The sequence below is a fragment of the Delphinus delphis genome, chromosome 6 (genome assembly GCF_949987515.2).
Source record: "Delphinus delphis chromosome 6, mDelDel1.2, whole genome shotgun sequence".
Lineage (NCBI taxonomy): Eukaryota > Metazoa > Chordata > Mammalia > Artiodactyla > Delphinidae > Delphinus > Delphinus delphis.
This window is the reverse complement of record NC_082688.1, coordinates 27,127,925-27,149,952: the sequence shown is the minus strand read 5'-3', so window position 1 is coordinate 27,149,952 and position 22,028 is coordinate 27,127,925. Positions and strand designations below refer to the sequence as shown.

Here is a 22,028-nt window from a genome sequence, read left to right as displayed (position 1 = left end):
CTGGCACAAAAACAGAAATATAGATCAATGGAACAGGATAGAAAGCCCAGAGATAAACCTGGGCTTAAACCTAAATGTAAGGCCAGACACTATAAAACTCTTAGAGGAAAACATAGGCAGAACACTCTATGACATAAATCACAGCAAGATCCTTTTTTGACTCACCTCCTAGAGAAATGGAAATAAAAACAAAAATAAACAAATGGGACCTAATGAAACTTAAAAGCTTTTACACAGCAAAGGAAACCATAAACAAGACGCAAAGACAACCTTCAGAATGAGAGAAAATATTTGCAAATGAAGCAACTGACGAAGGATTAATCTCCAAAATATACAAGCAGCTCATGCAGCTCAATATCAAAAAAACAAACAACCCAATCCAAAAATGGGCAGAAGACTTAAATAGACATTTCTCCAAAGAAGGTATACAGATTGCCAGCAAACACATGAAAGGATGCTCAACATCACTAATCATTAGAGAAATGCTAATCAAAACTACAATGAGGTTTCACCTCACATGGGTCAGAATGGCCATCATCAAAAAATGTACAAACAATAAATGCTGGAGAGGGTGTGGAGAAAAGGGAACCCTCTTGCACTGTTGGTGGGAATGTCAATTGATACAGCCACTATGGAGAACAGTATGGAGGTTCCTTAAAAAACTAAGGATAGAACTATCATATGACCCAGCAATCCCTCTACTGGGCATATACCCTGAGAAAACCATAATTCAAAAAGAGACATGTACCACAATGTTCATTGCAGCACTATTTACAGTAGCCAGGACATGGAAGCAACCTAAGTGTCCATCAACAGATGAATGGATAAAGAAGATGTGGCACATATATACAAAGGAATATTACTCAGCCATAAAAAGAAATGAAATTGAGTTATTTGTAGTGAGGTGGATGGACCTAGAGTCTGTCATATAGAGTGAAGTAAGTCAGGAAGAGAAAAACAAATACCATATGCTAACACATATATACGGAATCTAAAAAAAAATGGTTATGAAGAACCTAGGGGCAGGACAAGAATAAAGACCCAGACATAGAGAATGGACTTAAGGACACGGGGATGGGGAGGGATAAGCTGGGACGAAGTGAGAGAGTGGCATGGACATATATACACTACCAAATGTAAAATAGATAACTAGTGGGAAGCAGCAGCATTGCACAGAGAGATCAGCTCGGTGCTTTGTGACCACCTAGAGAGGTGGGATAGGGAGGATGGGAGGGAGACACAAGAGGGAGGGGATATGGGGATATAAGTATATGTATAGCTGATTCACTTTGTTATACAGCAGAAACTAACACAACACTGTAAAGCAATTATACTGCAAGATGTTAAAAAAAATGTGGCAGAGCTCAAACAATTTCTTTACTGGAATTAATTTTTATTTTAGGATATGTTTAAATGTCAGATTAGGGCTTCTACATTCTTTGGTTTACTTCCCTTTTTAAGCAAGAGACTATGAAGTCAAATGCTGTTTAATTTAGGTAATATGCTTTTTCTTTTAATAGTTTGCTGAATAGGGAGACAGTTTTATATTTTATTTATGGAAGAATAAGGGTTCATTCCATTTGTCACCATTATATTTGTGTCACCTTATTGAATAAACCCTAAGAAGAGGCTGAATTCACAGAAATCCATCCATGGACCTCATAAGTCTATCTCAGCAGTAATTTATGATGCCAGCCGTACTCGTTAGCTGAGTGATGAGTCTACTGGGAGTGGAGATTCTATTAAAACTAGACTTGAAAAATACTTAGTATAGTTCATGTTCTCAGGAAGTACTTTAGATCCTGACACTCATCTCTTTTGGATTTGTAAAAAGACATTGCTGTTTTCCTGACAGTGGACCATTGTTTGACCTGAATTCTTTTGATTTTTGTTGGCCGTCCATGAAGTCAAGCTATGACCAGGATAATTATGCTAATACATCTCATTGTAACTATTTATTCTAAAGAATAATTTAATCTAAAGAAATTCTTCTTAGATGTTAACCAGTAATGGTATAAACTTGGAGGTTAACATTATATTTGGACTCTTCTCGCTCTATATTCTCTCCAGGTGATTACATTCTAAGTCATGCCTTTACGTTTTACTTGTATGGTAATGACTTCTAAATCCATATCCCTTACTTAACGTTTCTGGGCAAACCTCCATTACTGCACTTACTCTTTACGGTTTTGTAATTACAGATTTACTTGCCTGTCTCTGGCTAGTCTGTAAGATTTTTGAGGGCAGGGATCACATTCAACATTCTTTTGGCAGCCAGGGGTAACGCACAAGCAGATTATTTTAATCCTGTGGATTTTAGGCTTTGTTAGTGCTGTTCTGTTTCAGATTTGCCCTTCTAGAATGTGACCCTTTTGGGGTCTCACTTTAAGCCCGAGGTGTACCCCTGGGCAGGCCCACCTTGCCTGGCTTTGAACTCCAACCTGTCTTCCCAGAACCAAGCAGTGGGCTGCTCAGCTCTTTGGCCTCCCAGCTGTTGTTCTCTGCTAGGTTTTTGAAATCTGTTTCTATGTTTGCACAGTTTAGCGTTGGTAAACTCCTCCAGCACAGACTATGCATGGGCTTGGGGGCTTACTTAATGTGGTTCACTCCTCTTTGAGCTGTTATTGCTCTCAAGTGCTAGACGCTTTGGCCTTCTCAGACTCCAGCCTCTGTCCCTTTAACCCATTTGGGACTTCTGCATTTCATTTCCCTATGCTGTGAATTGACACATGTCCTTAAAAGAAAAAGCCAGGGTAAATGTGGAGTTCACTTTGTTCAACTTCCTTTCTTTTAGGGATCATAACCCCACCAGGTTATACCTGTATTGGTTGTTCTCCAGTGTCTTTTTACAGTTGTTTTATGTATTTGTGTCTTTTATGTTGATTTTGTTGAGATACTGAGTCTGATATAAGCTATTTAGTCATGGCTGGCCTGTAGTTTATGTGCATGCATTAAAAAATGGTGTATTTGTTATTTGTTTATTTTTATTGTGGTCAAATTGGCATAACAAAATCAGCTGTTCATACAATTCAGTGGTGTTTAGTACATTCACAATGCTGTGTGCATACATTTTTAAATTTAAATAAATGATAGTATGTTATAGCTTTTGTTCTTTGTCTCATTTTCACCTAACAGTATATTTTAAGAATTTTTCCGTATAACTTTACAATTTATTATTTTTAACAATTACACAGTATACATTTCACTTATCCATTCCTCTTGTGATGGACACCCACTTTGTCTCCAACTCCCCACTACCTAGACTATATTGCAGATAATAAGAATTTACTCTTGTTTCCATTGTCCTCAGGAAAGCTGATTATGTAGGGACCTCTTATGAAATTTAATTCCAAAAATATCTAGTTTGATTCATTATCTGAGACCTGCTGGAGGAATTGCCTCTTGGAAATTCATGGGCTTTTGGGAACCATTCTAGTCCATAACATTGTCCCAGATTCATTTTGGCACCAGTATAATTTCTTGAGCAAATCTAAACATCTCTGAACACTATACATTTTGCCAGATAAAAGATTGGTAGCACTCCATTCTATCTCTCAGTGTCTCAGTTGCTTATATATATAAATATATATGGAAAAAATTGGATGGCTAGAGACTTACTACAGTCCCTCATACTGGCAGGATTCTACAATTTACTGGAAGTCTGTGACTTTAGATAATGATAGACTGCAGTGTATTTAGTGATCAGACTCAAAATCTGAGTGTTCCTAAGTGCTTAACCACTTATTAGCTCTGTGACTTTGAGCAAGTTACTTAACCTGTCAGAACTTCAGTTCCACATCTCTATGATGAGAGTAATAATAGAGTAGTTTTGGGATTACATTTAAAGAGAATAAGGTAATACAAAACACTTATCACAGTCCTGGCACATGTTAAGTACATAGTATTAATAGGTATTTTTGGTCATTTGGTGTAGACTGTAAATGATATTTTATCTTCTTATTTCCTTTCAATACCAAATGTATTTTTTTGCTTATGCTGCTCATTTGGCACTCAAAAATGTGGTATTTTGTATTATTGTTAATGAGTTATGTTCTTTTCCATTAATTAAGTGTAAACTTACAGAGAACAGATTTTTTTTCCAGAACCTAACTTAATTTGCTTCTGCTGAAGATTAAATTAAGAATGCATATTGAACACAGTGAGAACTCCAACAAAGAAAATAGGAAATATAAGAAAGTACTAGATAGAAGTCACAGAGCTGAAGAATATAATAACTGAACTAAAAAATTTACTAGGGGGGGGTTCAACAGCAGACTAGAAGCAGCAAAAAGGATCAGTGAACTTGAAGAACAGGCAGTGGAACTCACCCAATCAGAGCTGCAAAAAGGAAAAAGAATGAAAGAAAGTGAAGATAGCTTAAGGAACTTATGGGACAACATCAGGAGGACTGACATTCACATAACAGGGCTCTCAGAAGGAAAGAAGAGAGAGAAAGGGGCAGAAAAATTATTTGAAGAAAGAATGGCTGAAAACTTCCCTAATCTGGGGGAAGGAAACAAACATGCAGATCCAGGAAGCCCAGAGAGTTCCACATACAGGGACCCGCAAAGAAATCCCAGCAAGACACATTATAGTTAAAATGTCAAAAGTTTAAGACAAAGAGAGATTCTTAAAAGTAGCAATGGAAAAACATGTGTGTTATGTATAAAGGAACCCCCATAAGACAATGAGCAGATACTTCCAGGAGAAACTTTGCAGGCCAGAATGGAGTGGCATGATATATGCAAAGCACTGAAGGAAAAAAACTCCCAACCTAAGTTACTCCACCCGGCAGTTACATCCAGAATTAGAGGAGAGAGAAAGAATTTTTCCAGACAAGCAAAAGCTAGAGCTTATCACCACTAAATTGACCTTACACAAAATGTTAAAGGGACTTCTTTAGGCTGAAAGGAAAGGATGCTAATTACTAACAAGAAAAAATATGAAAATACAAATCTCACTGGTAAGGGTTAATATATAGTAAAGGTAGTGGATTAATCACTTATAAAGTTAGTATGAATGGTAAAAGACAAAAGTAGTAAAAATAACTAACTACAATAATTAAGGGATACACACAAGATAAAAAGATGTAAAATGTAACATCAAAAACAAAAAAACATTGAGGGGGAGAATAAAAATATAGAACATTAAAATGCATTTATACTTAAGTTATTATCAACTTAAAATAGACTGTCACTAACATAAGTTGTTATATGAAAATATGATAACTACAGAGCAAAAACCTGTAGTATATACACAAAAGATAACAAGAAAATAATCTAAGCATTGCACTAGAGAAAGTCATCAAGCCATAATGGAAGTGAGCAAGGGAAGAAGAAAGGACCAGAGAGGAACTACAAAACAGCCAGAAAACAATTAACCAAATGAAAATAAGTGCATACTTATTAATTACTTTAAATGTAAATTGACTGAATTCTCTATTCAGAAGAGTAGCTGAATGGATAAAAAAAAAAAATAAGACCCATCTATATGCTGCCTGCAAGAGACTCACTGCAGATGTGAAGAGAGAAATAGACTGAAAGTGAAGGGATGGAAAAATATATTCCATGCAAGTGGAAGCCCAAAGAAAGTTGGGATAGCTATACTTATATCAAACAAAACAGACTTTAAAACAAAGACTAATTAGAAGGGTGTTACATAATGATAAAGCAGTCATTTCTAATAAGAGGATATATGACATTTGCAAATATTTATGTACCAGCATACATATATAAAGCAAATATTAACAGACATAAAGAGACAAATAGAGAGCAAAACAATAATAGTAGGGGACTTATTGAAGTCCCCTCACTTACAACAATGGATAGATCACTAGACAAAGAATCAAGAAGGAAACATTGCCCCAAAGGACATATTAGACTAGACAGACTTAACTAAAGATATAGACAGGACATTCCATCCAAAAGCAACAGAATACATATTCTTCTCAAGCGCACATGGAATATTCTCCAGGATTCATCATATGTTAGGTCATAAAACAAGTCTTAATAAATTTAAGAAGATGAAAATCATATCAAGAATCTTAGCTAGAATAGTATGAAACTGGAAATTGTTTACTAGGAAGAAAACTGGAAAAATCACAAACATGTGGGAATTAAACATAAGGCTATAAAACAACCAGTGGGTCAGTGAAGAAATAACAGAGAAATCAAAAAAATACCTTGAGACAAAAATGGAAATACAACATTCCAATCTTATGGGATGCAGCAAACTAGTTTTAAGAGGGAAGTTCATAGCAATAAATGCCTACCTCAAGAAATGAGAAAAATCTCAAATAACTTAACTTTATACTTTAAAGAACTAGAAAAAGAACAAATGACGCCCAAAGTTAATGGAAGGAAGGAAATAACATAGAGCAGAAATAAATGAAATACAGACTAAAAGGACAATAGAAAAGACCAAACTAAGAGTTGGTTCTTTGAAAAGATAAACAAAATTAACAAACCTTCAGTTAGACTCACCAAGAAAGAAAACAAGAACTCAGGTGGATAAAATCAGAAATGAAAGAAGAGATGTTACAACTGATACCACGAAAATACAAGGGATTGAGACTGTTACGAACACTTATATGCCAACAACGTGGACAACCTAGAAGAAATGGACATACTTCTAGAAACATACAACCTGTCAAGACTGAATCACAAAGAAATAGAAAATCTGAACAGACCAGTTACCAGTAAGGAGATTGTATCAGTGATCAGAAACCTCCCAACAAATAAAAATCCAGGACCAGACAGTTTTGCTGGTGAATTCTACCAAACATTACAAGAATTAATACCAATCCTTCTCAAACTCTTTCAAAAATAAAAGATGAGGGAATGCTTCCAAACTCATTTTACAAGGCCAACATTACCGTGAAACCAAAACCAGACAAGGATGCCACAAGAAAAGAAAATTATAGGGCAATGTCCCTGATGGGCATAGATGCAAAAACCCCCAACAAAATATTAGCAAACTAAATTCAACAATACATTAAAAAGATTATACATCGTGATCAAGTGGGATTGATTCCAGGGATGCAAGGATGGTTCATCATCTGCAAATCAATCAGTGTCATATATCACATTAACAAAATGAAGGATAAAAATCATATAATCTCAATAGATGCAGAAAAAGCATTTGACAGAATTCAGCATCCATTTACAATAAAAACTCTTAACAAAGTGGGTGTAGAGGGAATGTACCTCAACATAATAGAGGCTATATATGACAAGCCCACAGCTAACATCATAACCAGGGCATTATGCCTGGTGAAAAAAATGAGACAAAGACAAATACAGTATGATCTCATTTATGTGTGGAATCTAAAATTTAAAAAAACGCAAGCTCATAGATACAGAGAACAGATTAGTGGTTGCCAGAAGTGGATTGGGGGGGTGGTGACGAGGCTTGGTGACATGGGTTAAAAGGAGTCAAAAAGTTCAAACTTCCAGTTATAAACAAATAAGTCATCAGTGTGTAACGTATAGCATGGTAACTATTGTAATACTGTATTGCATATTTGAAAGTTGCTAAGAGAGTAGATCTTAAAAATTCTCATCACATAAAAAAATTTCTGTGTGCTGTGTATGGTGATGGATGTTAACTAGACTTATTGTGGTGGTTATTTCATAATATATGCAGATACCGAATCATTTTGTACACCTGAAACTAGTATAATGTTATATGTCAGTTATACCTCAATTAAAAAAAAAAGCGTTTTGAATATTTTCTTCTTTTTCACTTTCCCCTCTCATTTTTAGGAAACAGAAAACATTTGTATTTAAATTCAAAATTGAACTTTTTTTTTCAGATAACCATGATGCTTACAGAGACTTCTGTTATGCCTTTTGCTTTTTTTGAGGATACATTGAGTTGGATGCTGTTTGGCTGGCAGCAGCTGTTTTCATCATGTGAAAAGAGAAGTGAAACAAACTCGTTTCTCAGTGGTACTGGTTCATCGACCTCAAAACCTATAGCTGATGCTTCAGATAAAGTTCATAAGAAGCATACTAAAAAGACTAAATTTACTTGATGAACTTCATAAGGCAAAAAATTTTCTTTGTCTTATCTACCTGTCAGATTGTGATAAATATTTCTATGTAAATGATGTAAAATAAAGATTATATATAAGGATTGGAGGTGACAAAAAGAACGAACTTCTTTCTGTTTCAGGGAGACTCTCCCTTTCTGGATTGTAATTTCCTGAGTGTTATGAGTGTATCATGTGAAATGGTTTTTCTAAGTTATATATAAAAGATTCTATTGTGATTTTTAAAACAGTTTTATATTGATAAAAGCCTAGTGTTTTTGAATGTTAGAAAAAGTAAACCTACTGTCATTGCAAAATAACAAAAATTAAAGTTTTATTGTTTAATCTAGATATTTTCATACATGTTTTTTATTTGAATCTATTTGAGCTTTAGTTTAACAAAATTAAGCTTTTATTACACATTACCATTATAATTCTTAGATATGAAAAACAATTCCTGTTTAATTTTGAGTACTAAGAAAAGTAAACTTTACCTAAATCACTTTATATTATGAATGAAAATAAATTATTAGCTTATATTTCAGAAATAAACATTGTATATTTTACCCACATTAAATGGAAATATCTGAAATTTTATTTAATTTTTTTCTAGTAGTATTTTTCAGTGAGAGCAGAGTATTATTAGTCTTAATCTTAAGTGTGTTTCATGCCCTTGTTTAAACTATTTCTTTTTTCTCAAAAGAAAATCAGGGGTATAGTTTTTAATAAGTTACTAAGTCCATGTTTTGCTTCGCAAGTTTTGAGGAGCTTATTTTTTTCTCTCTCCTTAAAACACATTTGTTTTAACTGTAGGAGAAATTATTCTTCTCAGCATTTCATATATTCTTAAGTATTATTTCAATTTAAAAATTTCACCTTTGTCTTCTCTTTAATGGGTACTTTTCAGTTTTCTAGTTGAATGTCTCTTACTAGTTTACGTAGGTTATATTTTAATGTACATGTACATATATTTTTAGTTTTATTTTAAATTAAAACTAGTTACCCTTATGTAAAAATGCTCAGCTCTAATGAGAATTGTCCTCGGGCATTTGATAACAACCACCTAATTAAGAAGAAACAAACTAAAATCTTATATGGTAGTAGTCTATTTGAATGAAGAATGATGAAGTGAAATTTGATACCTTATTGGCAAAAATAATTAAAAGAAGAAGAAAAGGTACTAAATCATGTTAGATTTTCTTATTTTATTTTGTAGTTTAAAAGCCCAGTTATAATTTTAAAACTTTGTGACTGACATGATTTCTTCTACTGAGACCATGAGCCTGCAAAAAGTTAGTGTGTATCAGGCATCTTTGGATGGTATAGAACTACTCAAATCATATTCAAGTTAGAAGTCTTGATTTTTAAAAATTTTAACATATATAAACACCAGCAGGGATTATACTTCTGTTAAAAAAATTTTTTGGGGGGGGAGGACCTTTGATAGCCTTGGGATGCTAAGAAGTTTATTTTTAATATTCTGACAGAAGGCATTAAATATTTAAGAGTTCTGTATTGCATTTGACACTCTTGTAGTTAAAAACTTTTCACAGTTAACATGTTGCTAATTACTGACTTAGTTTTGAAGTTTGGGTTTAACTGTAGTTGAAATGTTAGGAATCTTATTTTACACTTGTATTAAAGACAGATTTATTAAACTAAGTTATTTAGCACCAATGGAATATGTTATCATTTTTATGTTTTTTCTGTTTTTCTTGATTTAGGAGTTTATAACTCCTTTGGCCTTTCGACTGATATATGGTATATATTCAGTGATTACTGTCCAAATGAGATGTACAACCTTTATGGAACAAACTTTTATTAATCTGTACAAGTATCCTATAACCTTTAATTCAAGGTTTTTAGGAAAAAGCTGTACTGGAGGACATGGCTTAGGTTTGAAACCTCCCACCCTTAATATATTCATGCTGCCTGCAGAGACCTGACTGGATTTGCGAAGCAGATTGTTAGACTCCTTACCCAACAGTGTAGCATGAATGAAGCCTGTGGGCCTGCTTCACACAGTCATAGGTGGCACTGAGAAAGTCAAGATCTGGTAGGTCTCGTTAAATACTAGAGAATGGACTTGATATAGGGAGGGGGAAGGATGAGCTGTGACAAAGCGAGAGAGAGGCATGGACATATATACACTACCAAACGTAAGGTAGATAGCTAGTGGGAAGCAGCCGCATAGCACAGGGAGATCAGCTCGGTGCTTTGTGACCACCTAGAGGGGTGGGATAGGGAGGGTGGGAGGGAGGGAGACGCAAGAGGGAAGAGATATGGGAACATATGTATATGTATAACTGCTTCACTTTGTTATAAAGCAGAAGCTAACACACCATTGTAAAGCAATTGTACTCCAATAAAGATGTAAAAATAAATAAATAAAAGGAGACAAGAAGGTGGCAAGAACATGGGCTGGCTAACTCAGTGATCTCACCCTCAAGTAAAATATGGCCAAATTAATATCAAACTCTGATTTATCAGATTAGTCACACTTCCTTGCTGAGTGTGCAAGGGCTGGAGAGGGACCAGATAATGTAGAGTGAGTGGATTTCAGTGGAAATTCCAGGTTTCTTGTAGGCAGAGACCAAAAAGTGGAGAGAATAGGGGAGACGTTCCCTCTGTAGTGTATTTTTTGGTCTTATTCCTATAAGGCCTACATCATTCCATTAAAATCTACCTCATATCACAAGTTGATTGCAATTGAGTGATATGTTAGAAATGGAATAACGTATACAAGAATACCGTCTTTCCCCCACTGCTTTCTTGGTGTTTACATTTTACTGGTGGTGAGACATACAGTAAGCAAAGAGATGTGTTCTTGTGGTAATACTACAGGTTATGCATATATATTAAGCAGGACACAAGGATAGAAAGTGAGAATTGGGGGTACTTGTTAATTAGGAGTTAGAAAAGGCCTTTCTGTTAAAATTGTATTTTACCAGAGACCTGAAGGAAGTGGGTGAGGCAGGCCGGGCAGACGTCTGTGTTAAGTACAAGGGTCATTCTGTTTCTTCATATACTTGACTTAGATTATGTACTTTTTTCCAAAAATTACTTAATTTATTTTTCTTATTTAGTACAGTTTCACACTTGTAGTTTTTAACAGACATATTTCTTTGATAGAATTTATTTTTGTTTCCACAGTTTGTTCTTTTTTTAAGGTAAAATTCACATACAATGAAATGCATAAGTTGTAAGTGTATATTTAAAGAGTTGGCAAATACATACAACTGTACAGCCTAAAATCCTATCAAGAGGTAGAAGATTGCCAGTGCCTCAGGAAGTTCCTTTCTAGTTAATTCACACCCTCCCCCCAACTGAATAGAAATAAAATCATGCAATATATTCTCTTCAGTGTAAGACTTCTTTCAAACGACATAATGTTTTTGAAATTTATCTTGTTGTATTTATCATGAGTTCACTCCTTTTTAATTCCTTGGTAGCATTGTACTATATGAATATGTTGCAGTGTGTTTATCCTATTGATGCACATCAGGGCTGTTTCTAGTTTGGGATATTCTGAATAAGCTACTATGAACATTTTTGTACAGTTCTTTTGGGGAACATGTTTTTTTATTTCTCTTGAGCAAATACCTAGGAGTAGAATTATGTTTAGTTGTAAAAAAACCACTAGACCTCTTTTCCGAAGTGGTTGTACCATTTTATACTTCACAACAATGTATGAGAGTTCCAGTTGCTCTACATTCTTATCAAGGATTATTGTTGTCAAACATTTTAATTTTGTCCATTTCCAATGGGTGGTTTGTAGTTTTTAAGGTTTTAATTTGCATTTCCCTAATGATTAGTGGTGTAGAGTACTTTTTTGAGTGTGTTCTTATTGGCCATTTGTGTATCTCCCTCAGTAAAGTGTCTCTTCAGACCATTGCCCATATTATATTGGATTTGTCTTCATGTATCTTGGATATCCATTCTTTGTTAAATAGGTGTTTTGTACATATTTTCTTTCTGGGCTGTGGATTACCCCTTCATTTTTATAATGATGTCGTTTAATGAGCACACATTTTTAATTTCAAAGAAGTCTAATTTCCCAGGATTTTATTTTACAGTTATTGTTTTCTGTGTCTTAAGAAACTTTTTCCTACCTCCAAGTCATAAATATATTTGCCCATCAAGGAACCCCAAATAATATAGGAGTGCCTAGTTTTATTCTGAGAAACACTTAAGAGAGAAACACCTTATGCTACTATGTAAAGTAATGATTATGTTATTCAGCAAGTCGCTCAGGCCTAATTTTTTGTTCTGCTTCTCAAAAGGTCACTGCACATCGTATATATGTGGTCGCTTTTTCTGTGCTTGTGCTAAAGGTAATACATTATAGGAATTGAAGACTTTTTTTCCTGTATGTCTATTTAGGGAGTTTCTGTATGTAGGCTTGTCCTTGGTTTATCACAACTCTGATGTTTAAAAGAGATGGTGAATAAGAATGTGACAACAAAATATATTTAGAACGAAATAAAATATCTTCTAAGCTCAGTCTAGGTGTGGGATTGGTTGGGAAGGTAGTGGTCCATATTGAAATATATAATCCAAGTGCATCTTTTTGGTGACAAAATGTGGACCAGTGATCGGGTATGAAAATGAGTACAGCTTAATTTACATGGCTGACTATCTGATATTCCATGACAGTACAAAGTGGCACACTGAATTGAAGTTGAAAACTATTGCGTTCTTCCTACATTTGATAAAGAGAATTAAGATTTAATTGGGATAAAAAAATAAGCAATTTGTATGGTGGGATTATGGTTTGCTATGGGGAAGAGGAAGTGGGGGAGACTCCTGCCAGACAAAGTAACTTCAGATGTATTTTTACCCCTGTGGAGTTGTATTAGTAAAGAGAATAAAGTTGATAATGAATATTTGTATTTTTATAAATATTTTATGTAATGTAAAGTTTGACTTAAAAATTCGGTCTAATCTCAGTAAAAGTAGACTAGACTGAAACCTTTCTTGAGAATAATATGAAGTGAAAGGAATAGGGTACAGTGGCTGATAAGCAACGTTGTTATATTGACATCTTAATGAGATGTGAGAAGAAGTACATAATATCTTGATTAAATTTGCAAAGGACATTCGGTATAATGAAAGCCTGTGTAAGTGACAGGAAAAATTCAAAGGACTAATGGTATGCTTGGAAAATGATTCAACTTATTCAGTTAAAAAGTGTTGAATTATACAGCTGGGGAGAATTATATAAGGCCCAAACCTAAGGAAAAATGCATGCATTTTGTAAAAATATGAATAACAAAAATTAATGAAACAGCATGTTATGGTCTTTATTTTGAGCAGCTGATGTTTTGGGGGTTATATTACTGAGGAAAGAGCAATTCATGTTAGAGGACACATTGCTGTCTTTGCCATGACCTTAAAGGACTGTTTTGAAAATAAGATAATGTATATGAAAATGTGTTTGAAACATTATTTTACAGAGAAGAGTCTAGTTAATTTACAGATAAAACCAGAGTTCTGCAGTTTGGAGTGAAGAATAATGTGCCCTAGTCATTTTTTATGTATAATATTTAAATACCACAAGCCAGTAAGACAGGAAGTTCAGAAGTCTGCTCTCCTCATTACACCGTTACTGTGTTTTATTTTATTGTTATGCTGTGGTGATATAATGGTATTATTATGGAGGAGCTGAGTCACTCTGTGTGGCATTCTGACTCATGCACTTAAGTAATTGTATCATTGCCATCACCGCACTACTATGCCGATGATCGCATTCACCTTCTGTGTCTGATCTTTCATGTTCTCAGTTGAATACAAGTTTTCAGAAGCTCACATTATATTTCCCTCTGATTGAGAGTATGTATTATGACAAGTTTTGTGGTAATTAAATCCATTTGAACACCATCTTTTAAAACCCTTCTCTCTCCTTCTAAAGTGGTTATGTGTTCAAGAGGCTTCAGGTTTGGCCCTGCCTCCTTATCTTGAGCAATGTGTTGCTCTTTGTAAAGGAGACTTGAAGCCAAAACTGTCCAGAATCTTTCATTTCCAATCCCTGTCCAAACCAAATCCATGGGATCCTAGACCAGCCCAGGGCAGTGGCAATGGCACAAGTTGAGTTGATGGTCGCACCTCGGAGGTGGCCATGATCTGAGTGAACAGGTGGTAGGTTGGGGCAAAACGCTGGGGCAGCAGGAATAAGGCTGAGTATTTCCTTGGAAGATGAGACTCCTCAAAAAAGCCTCCAGGGGGAGCAAGTGCTTTTTGTGCTGGCACAGTTACCCCCAAGAATCAGGTCTGAAGTAAGGTGGCAGAGGCCAAATCTTTAGCTGCCAGCAAGACTGCCAATGTGAAGTTCTTTCACGGCAGTTGTTTAGAGAGGGACAGTCATCCTGTTTCATATGCCACTGAGGTGTTTTAATTTCTAACAGACCTCTTAGCAATCGATTCTCTTTGTTTCACTTAATACTACCTTGTAGCACACAAACCTGGAACCCCTTATTCCTGCTTCCTTCTTGGTGACTGACTACCTCCACAAGAGATCATATTTAATGTCATTCAAAATACTGGTAGTTTTGCTAAGCCTCTGTCCAAGGACAGGAGCCCACTGAAGGGATTCTTTGCAGAAAGAGGAAGATTTGCTTCAAGGTGACTTTTAGTCCTTGACTGTATCAAAATGCAGCTGACGCCCACTGTAGAAGAGAAATGAAAACACACATTTAAACTCTGACTGGATAATTCCCTCAGAAGGAGCTCCATTACCTAAAGGAGACAGAAGTTCAGTCAGGGATGAAAGCGAACTAGCAAGGCAAGTAACCTTTGCTAGAAACTAATATTTCTTCAAAATAACCTCAGGTTTGCATTTAAATTTTTTAATTGATATATACCATTTAGAAAGTGCACAAATCATGCGTTTGTCTTGTTAAATGATCACAAAGAGAACATAGCCATGCAACCACAACCCAGCTCAAGAAATGAAACATTAGCATTTTTCCTTTTCTAATCACTATTCTTCCCTTCTCAAAGGTAACCAATATCCTGACTTCTAATACTAGTTGTTGGTTTTGACTGTTTTTGAATTTTATGTAATTGGAATTAGACTGTTTATCCTGGTGTCTGGCTTATTTTGTACATATTATGTTTGTGAGATTCATCCAAGGTACTTTGTATAACTTATAATTCACTCATTTTCATTGCCAATATTGCATTGTATGACTATATATACTCAATTTGTGTAACCAATCCATTGTGTTGATAGAGATTTAGATTGTTCTTAGTTTGAGGCTATGAAAATATTCTTTTGCATGTCTTGGTACAGGTACCAAGGTACCCAGGTACACATATTTTTGTTCCTTACATTCTTAGGAGTTAAAGTGCTGGGTCATGGGGTATGAACACACTCACCTTTTGTAGATCCAAAAAGTTTTCCAAGATAGTTGGCTTAATTTGCACTCCCACCAGCAGTGTGTGAGAGTTCCAGTTCCCCCACTTCCTTACCAATGTGAGGTATTCTCTATCTTTTAAATTTAACAATTCTGGTGAGGGTATAATAGTATCTTGTGTTTTAAAATTTGTTTTTCCCTGATAACTAATGAAGTTGAACACTTTTTGAATAAGCTTATTGGCCATTTGGATATACTCTTTTGCAAAGTGTCTGTTCCAGTTTCTTGCCCATTTTTTTCTGTTGGGTTGTCTGTCCTTGTGTTTGGGTATAGGGTCGTGTCTATGTGCTTGTGTGTGTGTGTAAATGGGTACTTTGGATATGAACTCCTTGGCGGTTCCTTGGGTTGCAAATATGTTCTTCCACACTGTCAGCTTGCATTTTTACTCTCTTAATAGTTTAGTACCACGAACATAAATTATGAATTTTAATGTAGTCCAATTTAACAATGTTCCCTTTATGATTGATTAATGCCTTTTTTATCTTATTTAAGAAACCTTTCCCTATCCCAAGGTCATAAAGGTATTTTCCTATACTCTAGAAGCTGTATTTAGCTTATTCTAAGATCTGTATTCCACCTGAAAATTTATTTTTTTGTATGATGTGAGCAAGGGGTCAATTTTTCTTTTTTTTTTCTTTTTCTCTATGGATATCAAGTTGGTCCACCATCATTTATTGAAAAGTGCCACTTTGTCATAAATCAGAGATCCATATGTGCATTAAAATGCTTTGGACCCTGTTTGTTATATTATTCTATCTGCATATGTGCTATACATGCATTGGCTTAACTACAGTAGCTGTATAAATCTTAATATCCAGTAGAGTAAATCCTTCCACTTTGATCTTTTTTCACAGTTTTCTTATCTATCCTTGGCCCCATTTGTTTCCATATAAATTTTGGCATTATCTTGTCAATTTCTACAAAAATAACTAGCTGGAATCTTTATTGAAATTTAAAAAATTAGGATTTAAACAAATTCATTGAGATTTAAATTTTACTTTCACCTATTCCTTCTTGAATGCTCTTCCTTTCTTTATATGGACTGAGTTTCCGACCTGTATTATTTCCTTCTCCCTAGAGAAGTTATCTTAACATTTCTTGCAAGGCAGATCTACTGACAACAAATTTCCTCAATTTTTGTTTATCTGAGAAATTATTTTCCTTTACTTCTGAAGGAAATTTTTCAGGGTACAGAAGTCCAGGTTGGTGTTCTGGTTTTTTTTCCTCTCTCAACATTTAGATATGTCACTCCATCTCTCTTGCATACATGGTTTCTAAGAAGTCAGATGTAATTCTTATCTTTATTCCTCTATAGTTACGGTGTTTTTTCCCACTGGCCTCTTTGAGGATTCTTTCTTTATCTTTGATTTTCTTTATTTTGAAAATGATAGGCCTAACTCTGCAGATTTTTTTGAGGGCTTTTTTTTTTTTTTTTTTTCCTGCATTTAACTGGTATTCTCTGAGCTTCCTGAGTCTATGGTTTGGTGTCTGACATTAACCTGGCTAAATTCTCAGTAACTATTACTTCAAGTATTTCTTCTGTCCCTTTTTCTCTTTCTTCTCCTTCTAGTATTCCCATTACATGTATGTTATAGCTTTTGTTGTTTTCCCACAGTCCTTGGATATTCTGATCCTTTTTTTCAGTCTTTATTCTCTTTGCTTTTTGGTTTTTGAGGATTCTATTGATATATCCACTAACTCAGATTCCTTCCTCAGCCATGCCCAGTCTTCTAAATAGGTTCTTCAAAGGCAGTCTTCATTTCTGTTATAGTGTTTTTGATCTGTAGCATTTTTTGTTGTTGTTCTTTCTTAGGATTTTTATATCTCTGCCTACATTGCTTGCCCATCAGTTCTGGCATTTTGTCAACTTTATCCATTATAGCCCTTAGCATGTTAATCATAGTTATTTTAAATTCCCAGTCTAATAATTCCTGCATCCCTTCCATGTCTCGTTTTTATGCTGGCTCTGTTTCTTCAAATTGTATTTTTTGACTTTTGGTATGCCTTCTAATTTTTTCTTGAGAGCCAGACATCATGTATTGAGTAAAAGGAACTGCTGTAAATTGGCTTTTAGGAATGTGGTGGTGAGGTGGGGGGGGAGGGGAAGCATTTTGTAGATTTATGATTAGGTCTCAGTCTTTTAGTGAGCCTGTGCCTCAGGACTGTGAACTTCATAAGTGTTTCTCAGTTTGATAGGATGGCTAGAGGGGGCTGAAATTGGGTATTTCCCTTCCCCGGGTCAGTTAGGCTCTGATGATACCCTATAAGTTTAGGCTCTGCTTATATTCCTCTTAGGGCAGATCTTGTTAAGGAAAGAGTGTTCTTATTTCAAAATGGTTCCTCCCCCCACCCCCCCAGCCCCTTGCTGTAAGCCCCATGCTGTAAGGGGATTTTTCTCCAATATTTACTATGGGAACCTAATCGAGGTTCTGCAGGTTAAGTCTCACAATATTGTGGGGGACAACTTATGACTAGGTCCCTCTGCAGTTTTTAACTCTTAGTGTTGTCTGCACTCAGCCTTCGGCAATTCATCAGTTACGGTTTAGGATTTCCCAGCTGGCACTGGTTTAATTGGTGTTTTCCGCTGGTGAGTCTCTGCTCCTGTATACTGCAAGTCCCTCCATTCGCCTGTTCGTCTCTGCATTCTTGGGGGCAGTGGTTTACCCTGTGCCTTCCCTTCTCATGGATCCAAGAAGAGTTTTTGATTTTTCAGTCTATTCCGCTTTTTACTTGTTGTTAGGACAGAGTGGTGACTTTCAAGCTCCCACATGTGGAACTGGAAATTGGAATTCCCTCATTTTTAAAAATTATGGCAAAGTACACAAAACAATATTTACCATCTTAGTCATTTTTAATTGTACAGTTCAGTGGTATTAAATACATTAATAATGTGCAATTATCACCACCATCCATCTTCATAACTTGTAAAACTGAAATTCTATACCCGTTAAACAATAACTCCCTATTCCCCTCTTTCCTAGCCCCTGGAAGCCATGACTCTACTTTCTGTCTCTATGATTTTGATTACTCTAAGTACCTTATATAAATGGAATCATACAGTATTTGTCTTTTTGTGACTGGCTTCTTTCACTTAGCGTAATGTCCTCAACGTTCGTCTATGTTGAAGCACATGTCAGAACTTCCTGTCTTTCTAAGGCTGAATAATATTCCATTGTGTGTATATACCACAGTTTGCTTATCCATTCATCTCTCAGTGGGTACTTGGGTTTCTTCCACATCTTAGCTATTGTGAAGAGTGCTGCTATGAACATGGATGCACAAATATCTCTTTGAGATCCTGCTGTCAGTTCTTTTGGGTATATACCCAGAAGTGGAATTTCTGGGTCATATGGTAATTCTATTTTTAATTTTTTGAGGATCTGCTGTAATGTTTTCCACACTGCCTGTACCACCTTACACTCCCAACAATGGTCCATAAGTGTTCCAATTTCTGCACACCCTCATCAACAGATTATTTATTTATTTTTTTGATAGTAGCATCCTAATCAGTGTGATGTAGCATCTCATTGTAGTTTTGTTTTTTGTTTGTTTTTTTTTGCGGTACGCGGGCCTCTCACTGTTGTGGCCTCTCCCGTTGCGGAGCACAGGCTCCGGACGCGCAGGCCCAGCGGCCATGGCTCACGGGCCCAGCCGCTCCGCGGCATGTGGGATCTTCCCGGACCGGGGCACGAACCCGTGTCCCCTGCATCGGCAGGCAGACTCTCAACCACTGCGCCACTAGGGAAGCCCCGCATTGTAGTTTGATTTGCATTTCCCAAATGATTAGTGATGCTGAACATCTTTTTCCTGAGCTTATTGGCCATTTGTATGTCGTCTTTGCAGAAATATTTTTTTTTTTGCATTTGTTCATGTTTTAATTTGGTGGTTCTTTATTTTTTTTCTGTCATTGAGTTTTTAGGAGTTCTCTATCTATTCGGTGTATTAATCCTTTATCAGATATATGACTTGCAAGTATTCTGTCACATTCTGTGGGTTGCCTTTTTACTCTGTTCATATTTTGATGCACACATTTAAAAAATATCATGAAGTCCAGTTTGTTTATTTTTTCTTTTGTTGCCTTTGCCTTTGGTGTCCTATTAAAGAAATAATTGCCAAATTCAATGTCATGAAGTTTTTGCCCTATGTTTTCTTTTAAGAATTTTATAGTTTTAGGTGTTACATTTAGGCCTTGGATCCACTTTGAGTTAATATTTGTGTATAGGGTTAGGAGGCTCCAGCTTTTTTCTATTGCATGTGGCCATTCAGATTTCCCAGAACCGTTTGTTGGGAAGACTGTTCCTTCACCATTGAATGGTCTTGGCACCCTTGTCAAAAATCATTTGACCATATATGTAAGTTTTAATTTCTAGGCTCTCGTTTCTATCCAGTTGGTGTATATGTCTGTCTTTCTGCTAGTATCACACTCTTGATTACTGTATCTTTGTAGCAAGTTTTGAAATCAGTAAGTGAGTACTCCAGCTTTGTTCTTTTTCAAAATTGTTTTGGCTATTTGGGGTTGCTTGAGATTCCATATACATTTTAGGATGAGTTTTTCTTTTTAATATTTATTTGTTTGTTTGGTTGCGCCAGGTCTTAGTTGTGGCAGGCGGGCTCCTTAGTTGCGGCTCACCAGCTTCTTAGTTACAGCACGTGGGTTCCTTAGTTTTGGCATGTGAACTCTTAGTTGCATCATGCATGTGGGATATAGTTCCCTGACCAGGGATCAAACCCGGGCCTCCTGCATTGGGAGCATGGAGTCTTAACCACTGTGCCACCAGGGAAGTCCTGAGTTTTTCTATTTTTTCAAAAAAAAAAAAAATCAAGATTTTGGCAGGGATTGCATTGAATTTGCAGATCACTGGGTAGTATTGACATCAATACTAAAACGTCTAATCCATGAACGGGAGATTGTGTTTCCATTTATTTATGTCTTCTTTAACTCCTTTCAGCAATATATTATAGTTTTTGTTGTGCACGTCTTTCACCTTCCTGGTTAAGCTGATTCCTAAATATTAACTATAGTAAATGAAATTGTTTTCATGATTTCCTTTTCAGATTGTTCCTTTTTAGTGTATAGAAATGCTACTGATTTTTGTGTGTTTACATTTTATCCTGCTATTTTTATGAATTCATTGATTATTTTTCACTTTTTTGTTGTAATACTTAGGGTTTTCTACATATAACACCATCAGCAAACAGAGACAATTTTACTTCTTTCCATTATGAATACCTTTTATTTCTTTTTATTTCCTAACTGCTTTGGCTAGGACTTCTAGTACTATGTTTGAAAGAAGTGTCAAAAGCAAACATCTTTGTCTTGTTTCTGATCTTTGGTGGAAAAACTTTCAGTCTTTCACCATTGAGTATGATGTTCTCTGTATGTTTTTCATATATGGCTTTTATTATTTTGAGGTAGTTTCCTCCTATTCCTAGTTTATTGAATTTTTTATCATGAAAGTGTGTTGAATTTTGTCACATGCTTTTTCTGCATCAGTTGAGGTAATCATGTGGGTTTTTTCCCCTTCGTTCTGTTAATATGGTATATTACATTGATCAGTTACATATGTTCGACCACCTTGCATTCCAAGAATAAATCTCACTTGGTCATGGTATATAATCATTTTAATATGCTGTTGAATTTGGTTTGGGAGTATTGTATTGAAGATTTTTGCATTAGTGTTCATAAGGGATATTGGTCTGTAGTTTTGTTTTGTTTTTTTCTTGTAGTGTTGCCTAGCATTGGTATCAGGATAATGCTGGCCTCAGAGAATGAGTTAGGAAGTGTTCCCTCCTCTTTAGCTTTTTGGAAAAGTGTGAAAAGGATTAGTAATAGTTCTTTTTTAATGTTTGGTAGAATTCACCAATGAAGTCATTGGATCTAGGGCTTTCTTTGTTGGGAGATTTTTTTTTTCTTTTTCTTTTTCTTTTTTTTTTTTTACTTCTAGTTATAGGTGTTCTCAGATTTTATATTTTTTGTGATTTAGTCTTGGTAGGTTTTGTGTTTCTAGGAATTAGTCCATTTCATTTAGGTTATCTAATTTGTTGATATACAGTTGCTTATAGTACTCTCTTATAATTCTTTCTTATCCCTTTAGAATCATTGATAATGTCCTCCCTTTCATTTCTGATTTTGGTAATTTGAATCTTCTCTTTTTTTCTTAGTTCATCTAGCTAAAGGCTTGTCAATTTGTTTTCGTTGCTTTTTGTTATTGTTTTTCTGTTCTCTTTCATTTATTGCTACTACAGTCTTTATTATTTCCTTCCTTCTGCTAGCTTTGGATTTAGTTTGTTCTTTTTATAGTTTCTTAAGTTGTAAAGTTAGGTTGTTGATTTGAAATCTTTCTTGTTTTGAATGTAAGCATTTATAGCTATAAAATTTTCCCTTTGCATGACTTTCACTATGTCCCATAAGTTTTGGTATGTTGTATTTTGTTCTCATTTACTTCTAAGTATTTTCTAATTTCTCTTGTGGTTTAGTCTTTGATCCATTGGCTGTTTAAGAATGTGTTGTTTAATTTCCACAAGTTTATGGTTTTTCCAGTTTAATTCTGTTACAGATTTTTAACTTCATCCTGTTGTAG

General features: G+C 35.3%; 1 protein-coding gene across 7 annotated transcripts in view; it reads left to right on the top strand.

The window, feature by feature from the left end:
- TMEM38B (transmembrane protein 38B) overlaps nucleotides 1-22,028 on the top strand; it is a 274,182-nt gene that overhangs the window by 61,564 nt on the left and 190,590 nt on the right. The window contains exon 6 of one of the 7 annotated variants that reach the window (XM_060014390.1): nucleotides 7,814-10,209. The exons of 5 other annotated variants lie outside the window; for them this stretch is intronic. In XM_060014390.1, the coding sequence (XP_059870373.1) occupies nucleotides 7,814-8,035 (222 nt within the window). In that variant the 3' untranslated portion in view covers nucleotides 8,036-10,209. Of the gene's footprint in view, nucleotides 1-7,813; nucleotides 10,210-22,028 lie in introns of those variants that run through there. One more of the 7 variants, XM_060014393.1, reaches the window with a different exon arrangement.